We start from the raw sequence: 24,628 nt of genomic DNA, 5'->3' as shown, positions 1-24,628 counted from the left end.
TTTTCTTTGCACCTCACACTTGGCTCCACTCATCAGCTGACCCTTAAACCTCCTAAACCCCGTGTCCGTGTTTTTGTTTTAATAAACGATGCATTTCATTTTCATTTCAGAAGCAGTGGAGCATCCGTTTAACATGGATACCAGAGAATAATAGTAGAAGCTAACTTCTTGAACTTTCTTCAGAGTACGGTACACACATCTATTGGCTTTGCAGTTCCAATCATTTGCTAGAGCCTGTGGTCGTGGGGTGACAAGCAGCTTTCAGGGATTCTGACTCAGTGTTTGCTTTCAGCCAGAAGCCAATCTGAGTGAACATTCAGGGCTAAAGCAGATAGGACCTCTGGAGTCAGCTTCATCTGCCTTCGTGTCACAGAAGAGACACAGAGTATAAGTATGGAACATAAAGTAAAAGCACCTGTGGGGCAACTTTCAGCGCGTAGTCTCTACTTTGTTTAAAGAGCTTCATCAGAAACGAACAAAGAAAAGATTAGAAGAGGGGATGATGGCGTCACTCGGGGATTCCCCAGCCTATAGAAAGACTCACATCTGTTATCACTGCTGTGGATTGGATTCCGTCTGGTCGGAACGGCTGCACACACGTTCTGCACAAGGTCAGTGTCGCATGTGTTCCTAATGAAGCAGCGCCTGGTTGTGCATCATGAGCTGAGAGCGGCTCAGGGCAGGACGTGAGCGCATCACGCACACAGTCATTGACCTGCTAAGAACCAGGCGATAATGTGTCAATACCCTACAGCACATGTGAGGGAGACACACAAACTGTATCTGCGTGTGTGTGTGTGTGTGTGTGTGTGTGTGTGTGTGTGTGTGTGTGTGTGTGTGTGTGTGTGTGTGTGTGTGTGTGTGTGTGTGTGAATGGGGGGGGGGTTAAAACAGCTGCAGCAAAGCCCTGTTGCTCAGGTTACCTCATCTATACGGGTGATCTGCTCTCTCAAAGAAAACACAGCCCACTTGGAACGCGACCTTTAGTTTTTATGTCTGGTGTCACGAGAGTAGACAGTCTGAGAAGAAAGCGCTGGTTAACGCTCCTCCTTCTGCTCATTTACACGTCATAAATGAAAAGGAGAAGTCAAGGGAGAGGTTTTGGAGAAGCCTTTGCCCCCGTGGCACTTTAAAATGGTAAACTGCCTCTGGTAATAGCTAAAGATATTACACAGGCTGTGTATAGAAAGGTATGTACTGTACTTGATATGGTGAGTAGATTTTGGCATCAAAGATCATGTACTGTATATTTACTTTTACCAACTATCTTTCCAGCAGCATCAGCTGCAAAATATGCAGTCGTTTGAAGGAGAGCGCTGCTGGACTGTGCAACCATGCAGTATACTGCACAGTATTTACTGTACAGTTTTCCAGCTGCTAATTGAAATTTGCCAGTGAGACTGTATTGTATGTTATTAATAGTAGTTTAATTGTCATTCTGCATGTATTTAATCCTAATCCTGAAGGATTTTATTCTCAGCACTTGAAATCCTGTTATTTCTTCAGTGCATGTTGGGGAACACAGAGACATATGTGATAGAATGACCTAGAGCTTGAATCACATGTCCGCCCCTTATGTTTGATGATCCTACATGAAAAGTGCATGTTTATATTTTTGGCATATGCTCGGGGCTACGGAGCTGTATGGGTCACTATATGTTAATGTCTTATGTGCGATAAAGGGAGGAGGGGTCTCTGTCAGACGGACCAGAAGAAACAGCTCACGTCCAGTCGAGTGCAAAGAAAACAGGCAAATACATGGAGGAGCTCACACCATCACAAATCCACACACCCGTTGATTCAATATGATCTGATGTCAGTCTACAGTACGTGCAGGTTTGACACTGTCCCGACTGGAGCCAGAGGGCGACAGGAGGACGAGGACAGGGAAGTGGTTGCAGTGGTGGGGTTTTATGCAACGAGGCCGAGGCTCATAGGAGAGGAGTGAGTGATAAATGCTCAGAGAGGAGCTGCGGGCGCTGTGGTAACGGTCTGAGGACATCGCTGCATGTAATTCACACAGGCTGAGCTTCAGGGCGACGGAACATGTGTAGAGAGTTTAAAAAAAGACAGAGAGAAAGGACAATTAAGCAGGAGGGTGGAGATGCTGCTCTGATGGTAGCAGATGGGTGGAGGTCCCACAGTGGGAGTTGGGTGAAATACAGCTTAGAGGAGTGCGAGTGAGTAAAGTGTGGGTAAGAGGACGACGGTAACGACGCTGAGTGACGCAGAGATGACTTCCACCTATGTGAAGAAGCTGCCTATAAAAGCTGATGAGACAACGGTAACGATAACGACCTCACGTCACGGCGGCGTGACGTACGAGCTCCCGTTTGCCCTGAAGACGCTGTTCCTCCCACTGGCAGCATCCACGCTGAGACTCTCATTAGGAGCAATTATGTGATGCAATATGTTCCAACAACTGGCCACATTCTGCGTCTTCATTTAGACGTCAAGGCTAAAGAAATGAGGAGGAGCTGAAATAAATGTGTGTGTGTGTGTGTGTGTGTGTGTGTGTGTGTGTGTGTGTGTGTGTGTGTGTGTGTGTGTGTGTGTGTGTGTGTGTGTGTGTTGATAGTGAGTATACACAGATTAACGGTTCAATCTCTCAGTCAAACGTCCTATAGAAGCCTGTAACCTGAAGACGAGGGGAGGAATGAGGGGGGGGGGGGGTTGTGCTGAAATCATCTTTCCTTTAGTCATCGGCCATAAAGTGGGTGACAGGGAGCCTGAACGGACCGGAGGGGACAGCGCGAGCGCACAGGTGGCGGCCATCGCCGGCGGCAGACGCGCGGGTGACAGGCTCGAGACGTTTGGTATAAAAACCCTAGCGGGCGCGGAGGGAGCGGGAGACGGCGGAACCCAAAGTGACTCGTGAGGAGACGGTCGACCCAAACGCGAGGAGACGGACGTCAGGTGTGTGTGTGTGCGCGCGCGCGCGCCGCTCAGTCAGCATCCGACAAGGAGACGGAGCCAGGGAGAGCGAGAGAGAGAGAGAGAGAGAGAGAGAGCGAGAGAGAGAGAGAGAGAGAGAGCGAGAGAGAGAGAGAGAGCGAGAGAGAGAGAAGGGGGGAGAGGGGGAGAGAAAGAGGGAGAGTGGCAGTCTGACAAAGCCGCGCGGTGTCGAACTTTGAGGAATCCGCCGGCTACAGAGGGAGTTCCGCTCCGCCGCTGCCATGGACCGTACAGTACCGGGACTGATCGGAGTCTACCTGTGGGTGACATTCGCTTGTCAAGGTGGGTCACCGGCGGATGGAGGCTTCCTTCTGTTCTCTGTCAGCGTCTGTCAAAGAGACGCCGAAGGGGACGGGGGGAAAAACAAGGAAAGCGCAGTTTGTCGTCAGTGACAGGTGTCGTTCTCCTCCGAGCGTCAATAACGTAAACGTGTCACAAATAGGAACGCCTCGCATTAATTCGGCTTTTTTTATTGTTTACACATCTGGCGCGACGGCCACATCTGCAACTATTGATGCCCCAAAAAACGTTTTAAAACTACTTCACCGCTTCTTTTTGGCTGCATTTTAATGAGTTTACAATTCTGTTATTCCACCGTGCGTTTGGCTGAATCACTTGACCCGTAGTTTAACAAATGACTGTGTTACTGAATTAGAAGTGTGTGTTGGGTCAGTGTGTGTTCGGAGCAGCGAGCCTTCTCTAATAGACCGGCAACATCTGGCCCTGAATACGGAAGGCTTCCAGGCGATGATGCACAAAGCCCATGGGGCCATTCATTCCTCCAGTGTAATCCTTGGCCAAAGCGATGTTAGCTGCACGATTCCAGCAGAACATGCCTGGAGAAGCCTCAGTCCCTGTTATATGTATCAGTCCTCGGCTTATTTTTCACATTTTATACAGTACTTTATTTGCTCACTGGATGATCCCTCACTGATGGAATAGAAGAAGAAGAAGAGAATCTGAGGACTGCCTGGAAACACTGGCAGGTCTTCATCCTCGCTGCACTCTACATGTGGGTGTTGCTCCTCACAAATCCACATGTCTGTGACCAACAGCTCAAGAAATAAATTGGGAATGGGTCCAGAGACACAGACAGTGGTCAAATATTCCTCGAGTCCCTGGTGTAAAAAGGATAGTTAAACAAATGATCCGTTTAGCTGCAGCTGAATGCGATACTTTCACATTAGCCCACTGGGGGAACTTTCCAAAAAATACTGAGTGCATGTAAATGTAAATGAAAAAGAGGCCTCATCATCAGGGTTATGTGATGTCATTTGCTTTGCTAAACAGCTGGAGTCCCGATACATCGCTGTCTATAAATGCGCTCGTGCAAATACTGTATGTTAATCTGTCAACCTGCAAAAAGTAAAGCAAAGCAAATGTCTAACCAAGAAATCTTGCATAATTTATGAGGCTGCTTGTTCTGTGTTTATTCAGTAGGTATCGTGTTTGTTTGTACGCTAGAGTGAAAAGACTCGAGCCTTGAAACCCGTCTCCACGCGCCAACAACTGGCCTTGCTAAATACATTAAAAAATAAGCTGACCGACTCGGATGTTGGGCTTTTTTTTTTTTTTTTTTTTTTTTACTGCTCAGATTCTGGATGTGTATTGATCTTTCACGGATATTTTGGAAACAGCTGCTTTAATGCGATTCGATTTTTGAACTTGGAAAAGTTGCCTAGATGTTCGGAATGCCCTGAGGCTAATCAATATTTAATCTGTCTCCGTGGTGGCTTAGTCCACGCGAGTGTTGTCATGGTAATCGTTTGCGACTTGAACGGTGTTTACAGTCCTTTACAAAAAATTCCCCCCAGCTCCAAGAAGATGCTCACGTCTACTTTCCTTCAGCGACTGGAACGGGAAACAGTGCAGACGCTGAGCGCGATCTTATCTCACCAGTGATATTTCCTACTCAGTTTTTCAAAACAAAAGTCATTTCGAGAGGCTTTTTACGAAGCGGGGCTTTAAGACGGGCGCAGGGTGGGTGTGAGGGGGGGTCTGAGCAGACAGAAGATTACAGGCAGAAAATGAAAAGGAGCATGCGTTAGGTGAAGGTTAATCACGCGTGAGCTCACATGTAGATACGCAACAGCAAGGGCAGCAATATGTAAAAGCCTTTGAGCAGCAAACAGCAGCTGACAGCTGCCTCAGTGCTTTGTAGCTGATGGAAGGCCAGCGAGACGTACTCACACTTCTCGGGCCTTCATTAGCTCCACTGTAATTTTCTGTGACACTTCTATTATAAACACTGATCCGTTATCAGTATTTATAATCACACATGTGGTTTTTTCGTGTTCTGTGGATGTGACTACGGTCCACAAACCAAGCCCTCCCTCTCCTCCCACCAGTCTGTGACCTGCTAGTGTCCCCAAACAGGCAGACGTTGACACTGCTGGCAGCGGTTGCCTTAAGGTCAGTGAAAGCTCCAATATGGTGCTACTACAGTAACATGGGGAAAGCCCAGATTAGGACGTCGCCTTCCCATAGGTTTCCACAGCAGCTCTCCTTCTTTTTTAGCTCGTCTGTTTACGCGTATTTAATGCTGGGTGAAGCGGATTTCATGCATCTGCAGCTCACGTGGTCCGAACCTATGGTCAATCAGAGTTGCAGCGACCTAGAACCATGTGGTTTATCATTGTGGAGCCGCTTGGGTCTGACAGAACAAAGAAAGAGAGCAAACAAATCAGTCGAGCCTCATGCAAATAAGTTACTGTACAGCGTGTATCGTTCGGCGGCCGGGTCCTCGACATGCACATGCTCGGTCGGCCTCACCTTCACCTCGTACTAAATTTTCATTCATCCACATGATCACAAGTATCCGGGGTGGCCGGTCAGACTTCAAGGGCAGCACCCCCCACCACCCCCCCTCCCCCCGGGACCGCCTCTGGCCCTAACACAGCGATGTGCATTGCTTTGCTCATGAGCCGCTGTGCACACGTTCACAAGCTCAAGGGACCAGACAGGGAATATTTTGGCTGTTTACATTTTGCAGACGTTTTCCACGCGTTGCCCCCAGGCTCGGCTGCTTAATGAGGGCTGTAATCCAGTCTTCCGCGGCCTCCTTTACCGTGACAGGTCAGCGGGAGCTGCTTTTCCTCCACATGTCGCGATCGCCTGTTCAAAACACCTGCCACAGCAAACAAGCCCGTTTTCAGTTCATTTCATCCGTTCATCATCAGCCTGTTCTCGTAGTTATTCGTGGACTAAATTACGAGTTGTATTGAAAGTTTAAGTTTATTATTATATTATTATTGACCTTTTAGGCATCATTATTAATCTCAAACTATCCAAAAGGCAAGCGACACCTCAGCCGCTGTAGCTGGAGACTCAATCCTGGGATCTGTAGTTTTTATCAACCGATGTCTCTTCCCATGTAAAAAGCATCCTAACAATATGGCTGAGTAAATTAGCACGCATACGTACAGTATATTAATATATAATTCCTACGGATCAGCTGCAGTATCTGTGTCATGTCGCTGCCCTGCCAGTGACGCGCTCATTCCCCCTCGCTCTTGCTTCACTCCATCAATTCTCCACACGTCTGCTGGCCGTCACTCTCGCCCGTCAGGCTCATCTCACGTCACTCTGGAGACGCGGGGGCGTCTGATCCGCCCTCGCGCGCCCACGCACGGCGAGCTGCCTTTGTTTGTTCTCACCTCATTAACTAATTAGTCACCCGCTCGGTCGGCGGGAGGGCGCCGTGGCATCTTGGCTGTCACTCAGGAATTACTGGGAAACGTGGAGACAACATCTAATGTGGACAAGGGTCACCGAGGACATGACAGCTTCAGCCTTTTCAGACCTGGTTGACGTGAGACTGAATGATTGAGAGGTTTCATCACTGTGAACGACGCATCTGTTGGTGGAGACCACACTGCCAGTGGGTGTAAACGTTTGATTGAAATGTCCTGATTTGGAGAAGGATCTACTGTACAGTATAAAAAGTCTGTTTAAACACTTTGCTGCAGTGATTTGCCGCATCCAACTACACACATAGTGGTTCAGAAGAGAGTAAGGATCTCAGGGTGAAAGCACAGCAGCCGCTTCGTCTGTGCTGTAATGTTCCTCCCTATAGATGCAGGCAGTTGTTTGGTGTAAACAATGGTGATGAGGTCTAATGAACACGAAGGAGACCGAAAGAGCAGGCGACACACGGTGAGCATCATTAAAGTTGATTGAGTTATTAATGCGCCCGTTACGTTCAATGAATCACGACTTCATCAGGATTTCTGGAGGCAATTTGATGCAGAAGAATCTTGTTTGGTTTACAAGTATTATTAACGTACGAGTGGAAGTACAGCTTTGGTCTTCATCTGAACTGTCCACTTCCTGTTCCATCCAGGTTGTCACGGCGGCGTGCACCAGAGGAAGCTGTACCGAGATCTCATGGTCAACTACAACCGCCTGGAGAGACCGGTCCACAACGACTCGGCGCCCATCGTGGTGGAGCTGGGCCTCACGTTGCTCCAGATCATTGACGTGGTGAGTGTGTGTGTGTGTGTGTGTGTGTGTGTGTGTGTGTGTGTGTGTGTGTGTGTGTGTGTGTGTGCGTGCGTGCGTGTGTGTGCGTCTCTGATAAAAAGATAAAACTAAGAGTTAAGTAAAATGAAAGAGACTTTTGTTGTTATTTGATGTTTTTAGGGATTTTGTAGCTTCTTCTGCTGAACGCCTCCCATCTGGTGTTTCTGCAGCAGCTTTGCTTGTTAAAACAGATGCTCTTAGTTTGGTACAAGTTTCTTCAGACTCAAAAACTGCCATCGCTCTATTGGTAGCAGCCAGAAAAAAAGTGAAAAGTGAAAGAGCAACGTCTTTGGTTCTCCCTGTCTCTGTATTTTAATGTCACAATGGGCACAAAGAATGTTTTCCAGCTCAAGAGAAACAATTTTGTTTATTCTGTGTTTTTTAAGAATCTGCTTTGTTTTGTTTGTTATTATTGTTCTAAGCAATAAAAACTAATTAGACAGAGCCAAAGGGAACAGCCAAGAACTGTTGCGTTTGCTCTCTAACACTCTCACGCTGCCGTCGCTTCGTACGACTTGACTGCGTTGTTTTGCTGCATATAAACTTGCTTTTTCTGGAGTTGTTAAATCTAAGCAGCTCAACTTATTCTGCGTTTCCCGTCGTACATTTGCGCTCTGCACCAGCGGTTCCAGCGAACACAGACCTCATTCACCTCAACGGCGTCCCCGCCGCGCCTCGCTCCTTCTTCCCGTCGAAGCTGCGGCTCTTCCATCGGCACCGGTCCGTTTCGTGCCGCGCCTCGTCCGTCGTCGCTCTTCGCTCCTGCCGCGCGTCGCCGCCGCTCCCGCTCTCGCGCGCCCGCCCGCCCGCCGTCACGTGATCCCGGTCGCAACCCCTCGCCCGTTGGCCCCACCACGCAGCCGGAGCGCTCATCCGACAAACCCGAGCTGACACCGCGTCACGTCCCTGAGCCGCGCTGTCAGTAGACGTGGACGTCTCCTCGTGATGAGGGCACGGTGGCACGAGGCGATGCTGTCTCCTACATGGGATTGTCACGTTTTTTTCTTTTACTTTAGAACAGATTTTTACACAGTGATATCCATTTGATGCCGTTTGAAAGTCTGGGAAGCTTTTGATGCTGTTGTCCAAGGTTTCTGACTTTTTCAAGGGCCTGCAGAATCTCTGCTCGTCTTCCACATCTTGATGCATTATGGATAAACTGATTGGCAGCTGTAAATGGTGTAAAACTGCGCTTGCGTGTGTGGACGTGCGCGTTTGGATTATGCCCTTTGATTCCTCCATCTGCTACTGGGTCCCTCTCTATCTGGGGAACTGGGGCAGGTTGATAGCGACAGACTGGACTGACGATAAACCAGCACGGGACTGGTCTCCGCCCAGCTCGAAGGGCCACCACGCACTGGGAAACGCACAGAAACCAGTAATATTCACTGGTACGATGCAAATGATTACACACCAGTGCACGTTTGATGTACTCGTGTTTCATTTGAGGTAAAGGTAGACACAGTTTAGCCACAAGTGACTTTACTCGGATCAATCTTTACATTAAAACAGTGCGAACGGCTTCAAGGTTATATAGTAAATGAATGAAAGAGCATCAAAGAAGAAAGGAAAAAAACAAATCTATGGCGGTTGGCATGGCGATGGTTGTAACAACGCTCCTGTATTGTGGATGTGGAGGTGCTCACTGGGCTCTTGCTAAACCAGGCCATGCTGTAAACTATGTCTCTGCACTGTTTGTTGTAGTGCAGCAAAAAATTCAAATGCGTTGAACCATAAAAACCTCCGGGCATCTTGTTCATCCTTGATATCATCACGGCCGGCTACAGATCTATTCTCACGATATTAATAAAGATCCAGGCTGACGCCTGGTGCACGCTTGTGGAGATGTGACTCACAAATTCAGGATGTTCAGGATTTCCTCTCCATCTTTGAAACACCGATCCTCTGATATGAAGTGAACAAAAGCTCTTAGTCACATCGTCACGGTTGGGGGATATAATGGAACGATTCTCACAAAGAAAAGGCTACGTCTGGCACAATGCTGCACATGTACATTTACAATAAATCCTCGGTTTATTTATATGAACGTTTCATACTCAGTCAGATATTAGCTGCCTGCCATAAAATGCACTTAAGGAGCTTTCAATGCATTTTGTCCGAAAAATATCACACCAGATTTACGAGGCGATTACAGTGTTTGTGGAGGGTGTGACAGGGCAGACGCTGCCCATTGAAGCCGACTGAAATCCCACAGAACACCACAAAAGGGAGGTCAGGTACGAAACAGAGCCAAAACACAGAGACTTTAAAGCCGCATCTGCATGACTGTGCAGCACAACGCGCAGCGAAGACACGGAAAAATGTTGCTTTGTGCAGCACACAATGGAAACGGCACAAAAGAGGGGCCGTTTAAACACAGGCCTGATCAGAAAGGACAGGTGGGGATAAGCATTGGGGAGGGAGGAGTGAGGCGGAGGTGAGGGGGTGGGGTTCAATGTGTCGGAATCCATATTCGCCACTTGGACGAGCAAGAGCGGCGACTTTGAGGAGCGTTTTGTTACACTCAAGCACATTGTCAGGTTGTTTATACGATCATGACTGTCAAACGTGAAGCTATGATCAATTTATTCATACTGAGACATGCAAACTCAATACATGGCAACTTGAGCATCACTAGGCGACAGTGGGGAGGGGAAGCTGTTTAAAGTGAGGGGTCACTGCCTCGACCGCTTAGGGTAAAGGCTCAGTGCAAAAAATATTAATGTTAAACAACAGTAAGCTTCAAAGACAAAGGGTGTGAATTAAAATGAACACAAGGCAGTACAATATGTTTGAAAAACAATGCATCCGTGCAAAGATTTACATTATGACTAATACTTTGTTACCAATATTAATAAGCATATGCTGTACATACATTGTTTTGGCAGTCAGTGAAGGTGGATATTAAATATTCCACATCTCTAAATAATGCAGCACAACCTGGCAGAGCTTTTTACAACAGCTGCATTACGCTACATTAACCTACCATATAACAGATATGAACATCTTATAACTTCCAGCCTCTACTATTGTGCATTTTAGAACCCAAAGAGTTTGAAATATCGTTCTTCTTCTGAAACCACAAACACCAGGAAGCTGCATTGTTTCAGCTCCGTGGCCGTGAGATAACGCGATGAGTCGCCGCCGTGATTCAAAGAAGAGACAAACCAAGCTGCCACTTGCTTCCTCTTCGCCCACTGCTCCGTCTCAGTTAGCGTCGCGTCCCGTTCTGCAGACTCTGCAGACGTGCGTCTGTCTGTCCTCCTGCACCTCGTCCCCCGACCGCCCTGTCCCGCCTCACCGCTCTCCTTCTGCCTCCGTCAGCCTCCGTTGCTCTCACGCTCCTCTCTCCACTCCGGCACCGTGGGCTTTCTCATCCTTTCCCCCCCGTGCGAGATGTGACAAAGTGTTTGTGTGTTCTTGTTTGTCACGTTGCCAGAAACGACAGTAAACCCTAGTTTTTGTTACGGAGCCTCATCTTCTCCGCTCAGTGTCACTCTCTGCTTCATGCTGCTGTATGTTGTGTGTGTGTGTGTGTGTGTGCATCTAAGCAAGGATTCACTGTCATTCAGTGAGTGCTCTCTGATCTACACAGACCTTATATTTCTTTCTCTACCTGCAGAATCTTGCTCACTATCTGTCTAACTGGCTGCTGATTCTTCTCTCTTTCACCTCCTGTCCCCCTCTAGGATGAGAAGAACCAAGTGCTAATCACCAACGCCTGGCTGCAGCTGGTACGTCTTCTCCTCAAGCCCCTTCTGTGTGTGATCAACTCTGGGATAACTGTCGCTAAGTATATTTTTGGAGCGTGCGTGCGCTTGTGATGTTTGTGTCCTGTGGGCTCAGCAATTTGTGTTTTCCAGAAGAGCTTTTGAAGTCAGATAAGAGCCAGGTGCGAATTAAAGTCGCAACTGATAACCCTGCTGTTTTGCAACAGATATCGTTCCAGCAATTATGAGGAATGTGTTTGAGCCTTTCAGTGCGTCTGGTGACAGGATGTAAACTATGAGCCCATGGAAATGTACAGTAGGCAGCCTCAAGTTGCTTTCCCTTCAAAATAAAAGACAGAAACAGCAGGTTGTGTCAAAAAGGGCAGTTTACATTTTCATTTAATGATCCACTGTCTCATAACAAGATGAGGATAAAAATATCTTATTAAGGCAACAAACTACATTTTCAAAGACTTTGTCCCGTTGCATCTCTTTTCCTCATAATGTCTTCATTTGACATTTGCTACATTTCAAAGCGACACTGAGTTTGTTTCACTGTCAATTGACCTTCAGCTCCTATTGTTTTTCATGTCGAGTTTTAGCAAATAGTTAAACTTTTGTTAAACTTTAGCCGCTCACGTCACTTGGTTAAGATTGAATGTAATCTACGTTGAACAATATATCAAACCTCAAACAGTGTTGATGACTGGCGTGTACTGCGATTCAGCAGGTTTACATACAAGGCTTCCATAATGCAAAGTAGAAACACAGCAGACACAGTAGCAGCAGTCAGTCAATGAATTTCACACTCTCTTAATTAAGAGCTTGTTGTCTCAACGCAGGGATGTCTTTGCACATTTCCTTACGTAACTCCATCCTATTCTTAGACCCTCGTTACCTTACGCAGCCCCGTGTCCTCCTCATCGGCGCCTGTCTGCAAACTTACTGAGCTGTGATAAGTTCTGCTGGCGTGTACTTGTGCTTTCCCAGCCAACAAACATGAAGGGAAGGCGCTCTAGCACCTAACTGCCAAATCCCACAGACGACAAGTGTAGTGATTAAGTCATTAGCTGAGTGAGTGGAGACGCATGTCAACAAGACCATTTCAGATGGAGAGCATCGCTTTGAACTTCTCAACAGACGCGCCGACAGATTTACAAGCGTGGGATCACGTGAACATCAAGTATGTATATAAAGTAGAACAGAATTTAACCTGTTTGTGTATGTACCTGAGTACTGCATGCGTCCAAACGCACAGATGTGTGTGGTGGTACAAGGCCTTAGGACCTGATCAGGAGGGAGACTCTCAGTCTTTGTGCTGTAACGCTTTAATGCTGAGTTAATTAAATTAGTCTTTGAATACGAGCCCTGTTTGAAATAGAAGGTCAAAGGTCAGTGCCAACAACTGTTGACTTGGCAGCGTTTTCCTGCCAGGCTTCATTATCTCAGACTAAAAACGAGGAGTTGCTGCTAGAGCGTCCTGTGTGTAGCAGCTATTTAAGGGTTCCCATGACTTTAGCTTGGTCTTAACGACTAACCTGAAGCTTTTTCATGGCTACAGGTATACTAGGTACAGTATGAGGTGTGTCTGACTGTGACACACATCCACTGTCTGAGCTGTAAAGGTCACTACATGTACATCCTGACAAACAACGCATTATAAATCACTACAACAACCTGGTTCATTGTTGTAGCATCTCTTCTGGCGTTCACTGACTTGAACTAGCCTAACTTATAATATAATACCCTTTGTTCACTGTTTTTTTCAGTATTGGAACGACATTTACCTCTCATGGAACCCAGAGAGCTACCCCGGGGTGCAGAACGTCCGTTTCCCCTCCAATATGGTCTGGGTTCCAGACATCCTCCTCTACAACAGGTAGGTTCAGCTCAAATGCTAAAGGTATCAGGTAGTATCAGCCTTTATCCCTGGCTCCTTTAATGTTCACTGTAGGAGGTCAATTTAATTTTTTTTTTTTTACAATACAGCCCAATGTGATAATGACATTTCATGCTTTTAGCTTGTACAGGGTCCAGTGCTGTTGTAACTCCTGGGCTCCAATCTGAGGGAAAAATATGCACCCCTTCAACATAAATTTTACAATTAAGATTAAAAATCTCAATTTTAAATGGAGTGAAAAATGTAAACCTCCACCAGGGGCACGCCAACATCACTGAACCGTGTCAAATGTCTGAATTATTATAGCTAGAATTTAACAAATCAGATATTCATCAGGTGAGATAAAGTTCTGTGACTCTGAATGATTATTCAATAAAGTATATTGATTTTAAGCAAGTGATGAAGCATGTGCGAAACAACGGACCTGAAATTTGCTTGTAATAAACAGTAGCTGCAGGCATAGCAGCACTGCTCACACTCTGTCACCGCTCTTGCACCTTTAGTTTCTTGCGTTCTCATTTTCCGTTCTTCTTCAGCCGTACACAAGCCTGGTCCCTGGTAAACATGTGCAGACACACTAGATTGCCTGGGCTCTAATTACCTAATAACGCAGTGGATAGAAAGATTGCCCTAATGAAATTTCACTCTTGGTTACAGCCTTGTTTACTGGGATGATTAAGCGATTCCCGCAAGGTGGACATACCGGGATTGGTCTTATAAAAACCTTGGCTCAAGTGACTGAAAATGTCAAAAGATGCTGAGCTTAGTGGTTCCTGGTTCCTTTCATTCAAAGGTCAGAGGACATCTTTCCTATAGTATCTGGAGAAAGTCAGCTATTTTAGCTTTGCACGAGTTTGACATTGATATTCACAACCCATTCCCAACCTGCTCACTTTGAAGAATAATTCATGCGCCTCCCTTGTTTGCCAATGAGCAGTGGATGACTTTCCAGAGTCATTTGTCTTACGAGATTCAATTTAGCAAGAGTTTTGTCTTCAAACACTGGCTGCATCTTACACTCATATTACGCCCATAGACTGCTGCCTAAATGCTAATTGGATAACATCCCCAATATTCCCTGCATGGCATTTAGACATACCATTAATACGTGTCTCCCTCTATGTGGTGTATCCAGAAGAATCACATGACATTGTTGGGAACATACGAATTAATGGCTTATAGAATTAAAATGCTAAAAAAGGGGGGGGGGGGTAATTATGGAACCCAGGCTATAGAGACAATGTGTTCTTCGTATCCTGAGGTGGTATTTACCGCAGAAAGAAGGATTGAGGACAGATTGTGTACAGTAGTTGTTAACCATTATGAAAACACTATGATCAGAGAGAGTTCATTAAATAAGGGAGAAGCGCTTTTTCGAGAGTCACACACGAAGCTTATGATGTGGTGGAGAAAGACACAAAACAGGACAGAGTAGAATTTGATTAATGTCACAGAGTTTTAACGCTATTGCTTTAGATACCTAGATGATTGAGAACATTAAGCAGATTACTGCACAGATCAGCAGCCGTGAACCGCAATGACAATACAGTCCTGACACACATCCCAAAGGGAAACAGACTTGACTACACGGGGTATAAATCATGCGCAAATTTCTATTTTTATGGAGCCAGAAGAGAGATCACAGCAGATTAGATTCTTGTAGTAGCAGCAAGAGATAAAGAGAATGTACTGTTCGAATTACACAGCTGTTGATAAAGGAGAAATTGAAAGCGTGAAGGGTTTCTCAAGCAATTAGTGCATGCATCATTTAAAAAAACAAACTTTAAAGCCAAAGTCCATTTTTTTGCTCAACTACTGCCAGACACCTTCGAGCAGATGTGGTTGGTTGGCGTGTTTACCGTCCAGGACGTTCCGTGCGTGTTATACTGGTGGTACTTCATTAATCATGACACAAGGGCATTTTTACTTACAGATAGTGGCCCTATAGGACCTGACCCCTGACGAAAGGGTCAAGAAAGCAAGTGGTTCACAAGTAGTAGGGGTCTCATTTTAAATGCTAATGCCGTCTAATTAATCTGCGTTAGTAGGTGTATACCATGTACCATTACAAGGCTAAATGCTAATTTAGCTCATTTACTCCCTGTAATGGATCAGAGTGATTACAGTGGTTTCACAGTATTCCCACAGCGTCGTTGGTTCTTCCACCTCCTGTGAATTGAAACGAGTGATTGGATTCAGATTATCGACATGCACATATGTATATACAGTATAAATCTGCATCGGGCGGAGCTGTGTCCTGTTAAATGCCTTCTGGGCACAGTCCCAACGCGTTTCTCTAAAATTTATGCTCTATCTGTCCAACAAAAAGCCTTCAGGGAGAGTTTAACATGCCCCCGGCCTCCTCCTTCTGCTTCCAGTCTCAACCTGTAAGTAGACGACGTCCTAATGGACAATAACTGATGATGTTGCGAGTCCAGCTACTCGATGGGCATTCATTTACTGTGAGCGAGCTGCGTTCTGCGCGTACATCACTCAGCGCTTTATGGCAGACACAGTCTTACGAAAAGGTACGAATAAATATTATACTAGGCATAAATAAAAGAATAAGTGTTGCCATCATTGGAAGCCTTTTACTGCTTCATTGCTTAAGTCAAGGGGGTGATGTTTTCATTCCCGCCTGCATTTTTTCCATTTGCCTGTTTGTTTGCTTGTCTATCTGTTCTATTATTCAACATAATACCTTTCACGTTCTGCTCGACCGTACTTGGAATTACTTGTTCTTTAAGACAAAGGCTGTAGTTGATGGTAGCAATGCTAACTTATTGATGTTCACTGTCTGGATTTGGAACGTGAGCATTAGACCGCTGGATTAATTAAAGATTTTAAGTGATGATGAAAGGACTGTTGGTGACGTTCAGTCAATCCAGGAGTGGTGGGAATGTTTCTATCCAAAGCAGACATAACTGGAGTGTGTGGGTCAGGATTGGACTCTGTAATCATGAGGTATTCTAAAAGGAGGCATTTTTGAGTCTTTGCTTGTGTGACAGCGTTCTTTTGAGGGAATCAAAGGCAGAAGACAACACAAAAGCCTCCACAACGGTTGCAATTACACCCCAAGATTGGCTGTTCTCAGATATGCATGTTGAAATGAGTGACGCTTGTCCCTTTGTGTAAAAAGTGTCATTCTCTGATTGCGGCGTCTGCGTCTACACAATCCCCGTCTGCTTGAGCGACGTCCGGACGGAACAATAGAAGACAGACGATCAGTGAAACGACTGCACGGATCAGTTGGGATCTAAACTAATCCTGTTTGTCTCTCCGTCATCCCACTGTTCACTCTACTTTTGTCCTCGCACTCAACTTGCATTTCCATTTCCAAACTTCACCTTCAAGACTCCTTACGCAGTCTCCATGTGTGTCTGTGCAGCGCCGACGAGAGGTTTGATGCCACGTTCCATACCAACGTCCTGGTCAACGCATCGGGATCCTGCCAGTACCTCCCGCCAGGCGAGACATGGAAGCTACTCGACCCAAATGTTCCAGCCCCGCATGGGTCGCTGTACTAACCAGAGCTTGTCTCCAGGCATCCTGAAGAGCACCTGCTACATTGACGTGCGGTGGTTCCCGTTTGATGTGCAGAAGTGTGACCTGAAGTTCGGCTCCTGGACTCACAACGGCTGGCTGCTGGACCTCCAGATGATGGACGTGGACATTTCCACGTACATACCCAACGGAGAATGGGACCTCGTGGGTAAGACGGGCGACACGAGGAAGACAAAGCCGTAATAAAAGCCTGTTTTATTATCCAGACGTGTAACATTGTGTTCCATGGAACTGAACACCCAGTCAGTGTCACAGCTTTAGAAGCAGGTGCTGCAGTGAAATTCTTTGACTTAGGTTATTCTTTCCTCTTTATTGGTGCTCAAACAAAAATAATAATACATTTGGCACCGTCTGTCATATCTTTTTTTTCCTATTTGTTTTTTTTTTTTATCTCATCATTTCTAACCCAATTTCCAGTGTTAATCAGAGGCCATGAGAAGAGCTCACAATCACACACACAAAGTGAGTGTACGCAGCTGGCTGGAGGCAATAGAGGGTGCTTGTGTGTGTGTGTGTGTGTGTGTGTGTGTGTGTGTTTGCACGGGGGGGCAGCTGGCCCAGAAATGGTTCACTTAATTCAGGCACAGCAAGCTGGCCAAGAACACACGCTGTCCTGGTGCCTCAGAACATACCCCTGCCAACACACACACACACACACACACACACACACACACACACACACACACACACACACACACACACAGGATGCCGTGGACACGTCTGCTGGTTTGAAATCCATCACATTAATAGACGGCAAAATAAAGGCTATTTCTCTTCAGTGTTCAGGTGACACCGTTTAAATTAAGCGAAATTGGTTCTGTGCAATTTAATTTTTACGGGAACGAACACTTTCACACTTTTCACACATGTTGCCGCTCGCTCGCTCGCTCGCCCTGTCAGTGGATGAAATCAAGTATTTTTTGTGACATTTCACCCCCAAATGAGTTATGTATTCTGAATATGTTGCTGATTACGTAGCGAGGCTTCATTCACAGTCCCTAAACGCCCACCGATGCCACTCCAGCCTTAATTAAATTCCCAGCACTTTAGGGCTGATTTCTACTCACAGCAGCTTGTTGACTGTGGACCATTAATGACTCTCAATGCATCGCCCTGTTGCTGTCTGTCCGTCTCCCATTCACTCTGTCACACATACATGTGTGTATTTTTACAGATCAGCACAGCCTGGTGTCTGACAGGTATCAGACCTTTACCTTACAAATAAATGCCCCAAGTCTTACTGTAAGCATGAGCTAGAATAAACTACAGTATATGAGTAGTAAGTAATAAGTTCAGATTCGTACATTAGGCTTGAACCACGTCACCCAATGTTCTAGTGTGGGTGACACATTCCCACTCAGTGCACTGCTGATAAAGGAAAAAGGAAGCAGGCGAAAATGATAGCTGTTGAAGCAATGAACGCTTTTTAATGCTGCACTTGACAATGAACTATAATAACAGGAAGGAGCATGTGCTTGAAAGAAACAAAGAAAATTATAGACTTAGTTTCCAACTGGAGCGCCTGATGAAGCTCAGTGATGAGGCAACGACAAGTCACATGACACAGACAAAACTTCTACAATAAGAGCCTAAATTAACAAGAGCTTAATTGAAGCCCAAGTTAATGATAAGTAACATTTGGCTGCAACTTTCTCAGCCACGAGGCAATGGGTGGGGTTAATTTGTATAGACACGCCCACTGCACACAAAGGAGCCAATCAGGAACCTACACCAGGCAAAACAGGAGAGAGTTGACAGATGCGCCATTCAACATGGATGCACGAGGTGTAGCGTACGTTAAAGGGAGAAGGAACGTGTTTTTGTCTATAGGAAACCTGAACTGATCAAACACTAACTTATTACACGTGTGCCTGCTCTTGACGGTCTCCACCAGGTGTGCCAGCTAAGCGCAATGAGCTGTACTACGAATGCTGTAAGGAGCCCTACCCCGATGTGACGTTCACGGTCACCATGCGGCGTCGGACGCTCTACTACGGCCTCAACCTGCTCATCCCCTGCGTGCTCATCTCTGGCCTGGCTCTGCTGGTGTTCCTGCTCCCCGCCGACTCTGGGGAGAAGATCTCACTGGGTCCGACACAGACACCTCGGATGTGACCTGTTGATCCGTACACGCGCATGTATCCCAACAAATCACCCCGCCTCCGTTTGACGACTGCTTGCCCATCTATTTGCCGCGGCTCTATGTTAATGCTGACATTATGACGGCGGATTAGCGTTTGTGTGGGAGTCGATTCATTAGAAGAAGAATGGAACTCGATTATAAGCAGAAATTCCTTACCTGGGCCCGAAAATGTCAGCTTGTTTCCAAATGCCACTCGGCGACACAAAGTCACAAAGTAAACACAACTGCGAGTTTTTCCCCGGAGGCAGCGGGAAAAAAAGACGAAATGCTCCAAAATAAATCCAGCCAGATGCATTTATTTTGAGTACATGCAAGTCAGCGATTAAGAGAAAGGGCGAGTGTGTCAACGGTGGCTCCGCGTTGTGTTTGAACTCACGTGTCTGTTCCAGGCATCACGGTGCTGCTGTCGCTGACGGTGTTCATGCTCCTGGTGGCGGAGATCATGCCTGCCACGTCCGACTCCGTCCCGCTGATCGGTAAGACGCCTCCCCGCACCATCTAACGGCGATCACTGACACAGAGAACGAACACGGGGTCATTTCTGGGTTTGTTCATCCTCTCATCATCGCCCGTAACGCGCGCGTGGAGCTAAAAGTAGCAGGAACGTGACTAAGTTAATTAATTTTCTTGAGACTTTACTTCTTCTTCTGTTAGTTATTGATTTTTGATCAATTATGAGACGTGTCTTAGAACTGTTCTAGCTTTAAATGGCTGGAGGCTTTCCAGCTCCAGCACATGATTCCATTTGTGTGCTATTCAGTTCACTTGAGTAGATGGTTTTTCACGTATCTCATTAGCTTTATGTGACTCGCAGTAAAAAATAGCGGAGGATTTCTTCCCGCATGTTTGATCGCAGTTTTGAAGCGGTTTGGATGTTCAGCACGCGCTGGGACGTGAAGTAGCTGGCAGTCGCCGGCCTCTGGCGCATCTGTAGCCGTTCTCGGCTCGTTACTTACATCCGGTGCTGTTTTCTGATATGAGCCGTGGCCAGAGGTTTCCTTTTGTATGTCCTGGTTATTTACTTTATTTAGTGAGTTGAAGATGCGCCTCAAATCATCGGGTCGAGAGCGTGTTAGTGAACCTCTCCGTGCTCCGTGGATTGAAGGGTGGAACCATCATCTGGGCCGTGGATCAGCTGTAAGTCGTACTATAGAGGTGCCCTCCATTTAAAACAGATTAAATTAATTAAATGCAATACATAATGAAACGGAAGTTATTGGCTCACACCATTTAAATGTGAGACGCATATGTTGTAGGCTATAATCACGTGTTCTGATCGCTCCGCTTTGCTGACAATGTCAGAGCAACATCCAGACGTCGAGGGGCACGAGTCTATTTTTAATGTGCTGTTGAAGGGCCGTGGGAGGTTGCTGATGCAGGATGTGCAGATTATGCTCAGCGGATGAAACGGGGAGAAAAAAAAAGCCGCATCGCACAAGGATCAAACTGATCAAGACACAATGAGACAAGGCAGTCGGCCATGAGACGGGAGCGGAGGCAACCGACAGCGAAGCTGCTCGGCGTCATTCGGCCGCTCACTGATGTAAGACAAAATCATTAGCCAACCTGGCCTTTAGCAGCGCGCGCGCGCGCGGAGCCGAGCGCATGCGTTCGAGATGAAACGAAACGCTCGGCGGCCTCCGCTCCGGCCCGGTGCCACGCGAAGACGCACACGGAGCGAGCCGATTGGCGCGCGGGGGCGATGACGTCACACAGTAGGTGGATTCCGACGGAACGCGCCGCTTTTTTTGCCCCCGCACTCACGTTCGCGTGCATTGGGATGTGCGTGTTTAAAGGGTTGCATAGTTGCCTGCGAGCATATGTGTTTTTTTTTTTTTTTTTTTGCATTTTCATGTCTCGGTAGCTTCCAACGCCTCCAGCTTTGTGCATTTGCTTTGGTTGGTTTGCAAATTAGGAAATAAATCGTTAGTCATGTCTCCACCAGCCCCTGCGCTACATGTAAATATGGCCTTAGGTCTGTGGAGAGGAACACGCTCACCGCTGAAGCTGCTGGAGTTGTGGGTTTGAGTCCATGCATCTTCACCGCTTGCTCCTCTCCTCAGCTCAGTATTTCGCCAGCACCATGATGATCGTCGGCCTGTCTGTGGTGGTGACGGTCCTCGTGCTCCAGTTCCACCATCACGACCCGCACGCAGGGAAGATGCCAAAATGGGTACGTGGTAATAATCAGCTCATAACATGAGCCCTGCTTGATGTTTAATTAGCCTGTTGTGCATCATTAGCCACATAATGAGAAAGTCTTTGTCAAAGTTTCAGTCCTGTCTTCTGCCTCTATTTGTTTTTCATTGTACCAATGGTCTCTAATCCCCTTTTGTTTCCCAGGTTCGAGTCATCCTCCTCAACTGGTGCGCGTGGTTCCTCCGCATGAAGAAGCCCGGGGAGGAGACCAAAGCGGCCCCGGCGGCGTCCTACAAGTACTCCCACCCCCCGCCGCACCACACCAGCACCAGCAGCATCCAGATGAGCAGCATCCCGGGCCCGGCGTCCGCCCCCGCCGCCGCCACCAACGGCGCCATGAACCTCTACTTCGGCTTCCGCTCCATGGGCACCGACAACCCCGCGTTCCCGCCCAGCGCCGACGCCTCCCCGCACAACGCGGGCTCGGAGCCGGCGCCGCCGGCGCCGCCGGCGCCGCCGCCGGAGATCGGGCAGATCCTGGAGGAGGTGCAGTACATCGCCAGGCGCTTCCGGGAGCAGGACGAGGGCGAGGCCGTGTGCAGCGAGTGGAAGTTCGCGGCGGCGGTGGTGGACCGGCTGTGCCTGGTGGCCTTCTCGCTCTTCTCCATCATCTGCACCTTCACCATCCTCATGTCGGCGCCCAACTTCATCGAGGCCGTCTCCAAGGACTTCACGTAGGCGGCCGTGAAGTGACAAGATCCCGGTGTTTCGCGTGTCGGTTGCGAGTCACAGTAGTTCAGAGCCAAACCTCTCCCTCTAGGGTCACGCGTGTCCGTCTGAAGCTGAGGCAACAGGACGAAGGGGCTCACGCTCATGCAGCGCCTCATCATTCACAGACGTATGTACAGTGCTCACTGCTTCGTTCCCGTCCTTTAAGTCAACCTCTGTGTCGTCTTCTCTTCCTTTACTCGCTCCCTGACCTCAGATTCAGTCCCACACATGTGAAAGTCCACTTAATAATCAGTGACACCATGAATCTGTGCCGGTTACGTAATGATGAAGAAACCTCACAGCAAGTACTGACTGAAAGGCAAAACATGCTGTTTTTTTATTTTTTATGGATCCTGAGGTGACACGAGCCCGATGAGAAGCTTTTGGTTTATCTTTTTTAGAGATGAGTGCTTTTTTTTCCTCTCTCTAATACTAAAGAGCAGAGTTTTTTTTATTTATTTTTTTTTATTTCCGTAATCTCTGCTAACATGCAGCACAGATTATTGGCTGACCTTATGTAAGAGATTTGTGTTCAACCTTGTTTCTTCTCACTGACCTACAGCAGCGTCCCCCTCTCAGCCGTGGTGTGAATCCCCCATGTTGTGCACACGATAAACTCACTGACGACACACACTCGGCCCTTGGATACAGCAACACTCGACCAGACGATAAAAGAGAAACGCTGTTCTATTGTTGGCTGGAAAGAGCCTCCAAGCAGCACTTCCCGGCACTCGTGTGCAAGTGCTGCTTGATCTTGATAAAGCTTTATCAATATATAAGCAGCATTCAGTAATCTTCACACTCATATACATGTACTGTATATGCACAACCAGGGATGTGGCGCCTCAGATGTTATTACTTTTACCAACTATTCCACCGTCTGTGTGTTGTATTGTTTACGGGATAGCTAATATAATCAGGTGGACAACTGTGGTTAGGAAACACAGATTTTTATTTTTGTACACATTAATCTGCGCTCAGCTCCAGTAGCAGCTGTGGCCAGTTCAGCTCAGTTCATGTTGGCTTCTCGTTTGTTACCATGTATTTATTTGTTCGTGCACGTTGTGTTCGTAGGTTGTGAGGTGCAGACATCGCTGCAGGTTCAAAGCTGTGATTGGAGATGATTGTCTTCTACAGTACACACATGGGCTGACGTGGCATTTATTTATGTAGTGCTGTATTGTTCCTCTGTCATGTTGACGCCTAATCAGCATATTTTACGTGCGAGGCTTTGCCGACGCTTATTTGTGGGAGCTTAAAGAATGGAGGGTAGAAGACGTCCGGTGTTTCAACAATCGGAGCTGTGACTGGCTCAAAAGACTGTGTCACACATTCGAAGCGGTGTCATGAAGGCGTCGCACACACTGTTCCTCTGTCTGTTTAATCACTAGTGTTATGATTAACTCGACTATGTTTTTCTTTGCGGTCGGATTCATTTCCTCTCGGAGGGTGTACATAAGTGATCAGTGTTCGTGACTCCTTTGAGAAAAAATAAAGAGGACGTGTACTAATTCCACAGTGACATGCTAATTCTCTGAATGATGCACTCGGAAGTGTCTCTCGGTAAAGTTGTCAAACTACGCTGGCCTTGAAGTGAGAGGGCGGCCGCTGTCAACGTTATAATCTCCAGCTACAGTTCTTCATGAATGTGTTCTGTTCTGTGTGTGTGGCCGAAAAGGTGTGTGAACGTCTGAACCCAGCATCTGTGGAGTTATAAAACCAGGCAGCTCTACATTGATCTGTTTTTACATGGTTGCTGTTGATCAATAAGAATTGACACAAATTCAATTCTCACGATAGCTAAATAATTCAAATTCATATGCGCCGCATTCAATGCTGGGTTTTCTGTGTTTGAACATTATTTCTAGACAGCGCTGCGCAGGCGGGTGTGTTACAGGTGTGACCCCACACAGCGGTGATTCAGCTTCAAACCTTTTAAGGGGGTTATGTGAAGTAAACATGTAACCAGCAGGACACTGAGGCTCAGCAACCTCCCTGCTTTCCCAGCAGGAATAAACATCAGAACCATAACGTGCTCAGCTTTGTTCAAACTTCTACTGGGCCTCTATTCATACACACACACACACACACATGCGCACAAGTGTATACATAAAAGCACAACCATTCCATTAAGCCCCCAGCTGATCCGACAGGGCCCATGTTCCCACTTCACCCTTTCCCCTCACACGTCCCTCTTCTGGGTTGGGGCTGGAACATCTGGGTTTTTGGGGGAGGAGAGTTACACAACCCTGGTGAATAAAGTCCGATCTGTAAAAATGGTGGCACTGTTGGTGTCTGGTTAGCTGGAACAGATCTTTGCGGACTTGTGCAGTAAGTGTGAAATGTAAATGGCTCTGTAGAGCGATTGCCTGCATGAGCGCAGCCTTCTGGTCCCCACTGGGTGAGATAATGTCTGACCACATATAACCCTAAACCTTATTCTGACCTGATGGTGATATTGTTTTGTTCATTCCACATACAAACACAATTCTAACTTGACTCGCACAATTGAGGATGTGATCAGAAACCTGAAGGTCGCCGCCGCAGGGTGAAACTTTTAATGAAATCATTTGCTGCAGAATAACCTGTGTGACCCACACAGTGTAATCTGATATGTGCAAACACTTGGCAATCGCACATTTTCTGTGCAGCTCATTAATCCATGTTACACATCGCTCCAGCGACAGGCACGGCGCTGACCCGCTGTCAGTCTGTGCTTTGTCGTCATTACAAACATGTCCGCTCCTTGTCAGAAATTCGCGCCGACAGCTGTTCCCATTGTCCTACAGCTGTCGCCATCGACCGGCTGTGCTTAAAATGTCAGTCGCACACATCATTTTATCATGTCATGATGCTCCGTAGCTCAGCCCCACCACTAAAACTGAATAATATTCAAAAGTCCCACTTTCCGTTGGACCCATCTGT

General features: G+C 47.0%; 1 protein-coding gene across 2 annotated transcripts; it reads left to right on the top strand.

The window, feature by feature from the left end:
- The first annotated feature begins 2,720 nt into the window (after nucleotides 1-2,720).
- chrna8 (cholinergic receptor, nicotinic, alpha 8) lies at nucleotides 2,721-23,219 on the top strand. Of its 2 annotated transcripts, none has more exons than XM_029158048.3 (10): nucleotides 2,721-2,916; nucleotides 7,298-7,437; nucleotides 11,166-11,210; nucleotides 12,956-13,065; nucleotides 16,475-16,554; nucleotides 16,631-16,798; nucleotides 18,545-18,739; nucleotides 19,183-19,269; nucleotides 20,857-20,966; nucleotides 21,137-23,219. In XM_029158048.3, the coding sequence occupies exons 2-10, from the start codon at nucleotides 7,342-7,344 to the stop codon at nucleotides 21,668-21,670; spliced, it is 1,425 nt and encodes a 474-aa protein (XP_029013881.1). In that variant the 5' UTR covers nucleotides 2,721-2,916; nucleotides 7,298-7,341; the 3' UTR covers nucleotides 21,671-23,219. The 2 variants fall into 2 exon arrangements, with proteins under 2 accessions (XP_029013881.1, XP_029013795.1); XM_029157962.3 differs by lacking the exon at nucleotides 2,721-2,916 and adding an exon at nucleotides 3,048-3,237.
- Nucleotides 23,220-24,628: the final 1,409 nt, after the last annotated feature.

Source organism: Betta splendens, chromosome 1, assembly GCF_900634795.4.
Source record: "Betta splendens chromosome 1, fBetSpl5.4, whole genome shotgun sequence".
Taxonomy (NCBI): domain Eukaryota; kingdom Metazoa; phylum Chordata; class Actinopteri; order Anabantiformes; family Osphronemidae; genus Betta; species Betta splendens.
This window is presented reverse-complemented; position numbering and strand designations above follow the sequence as displayed.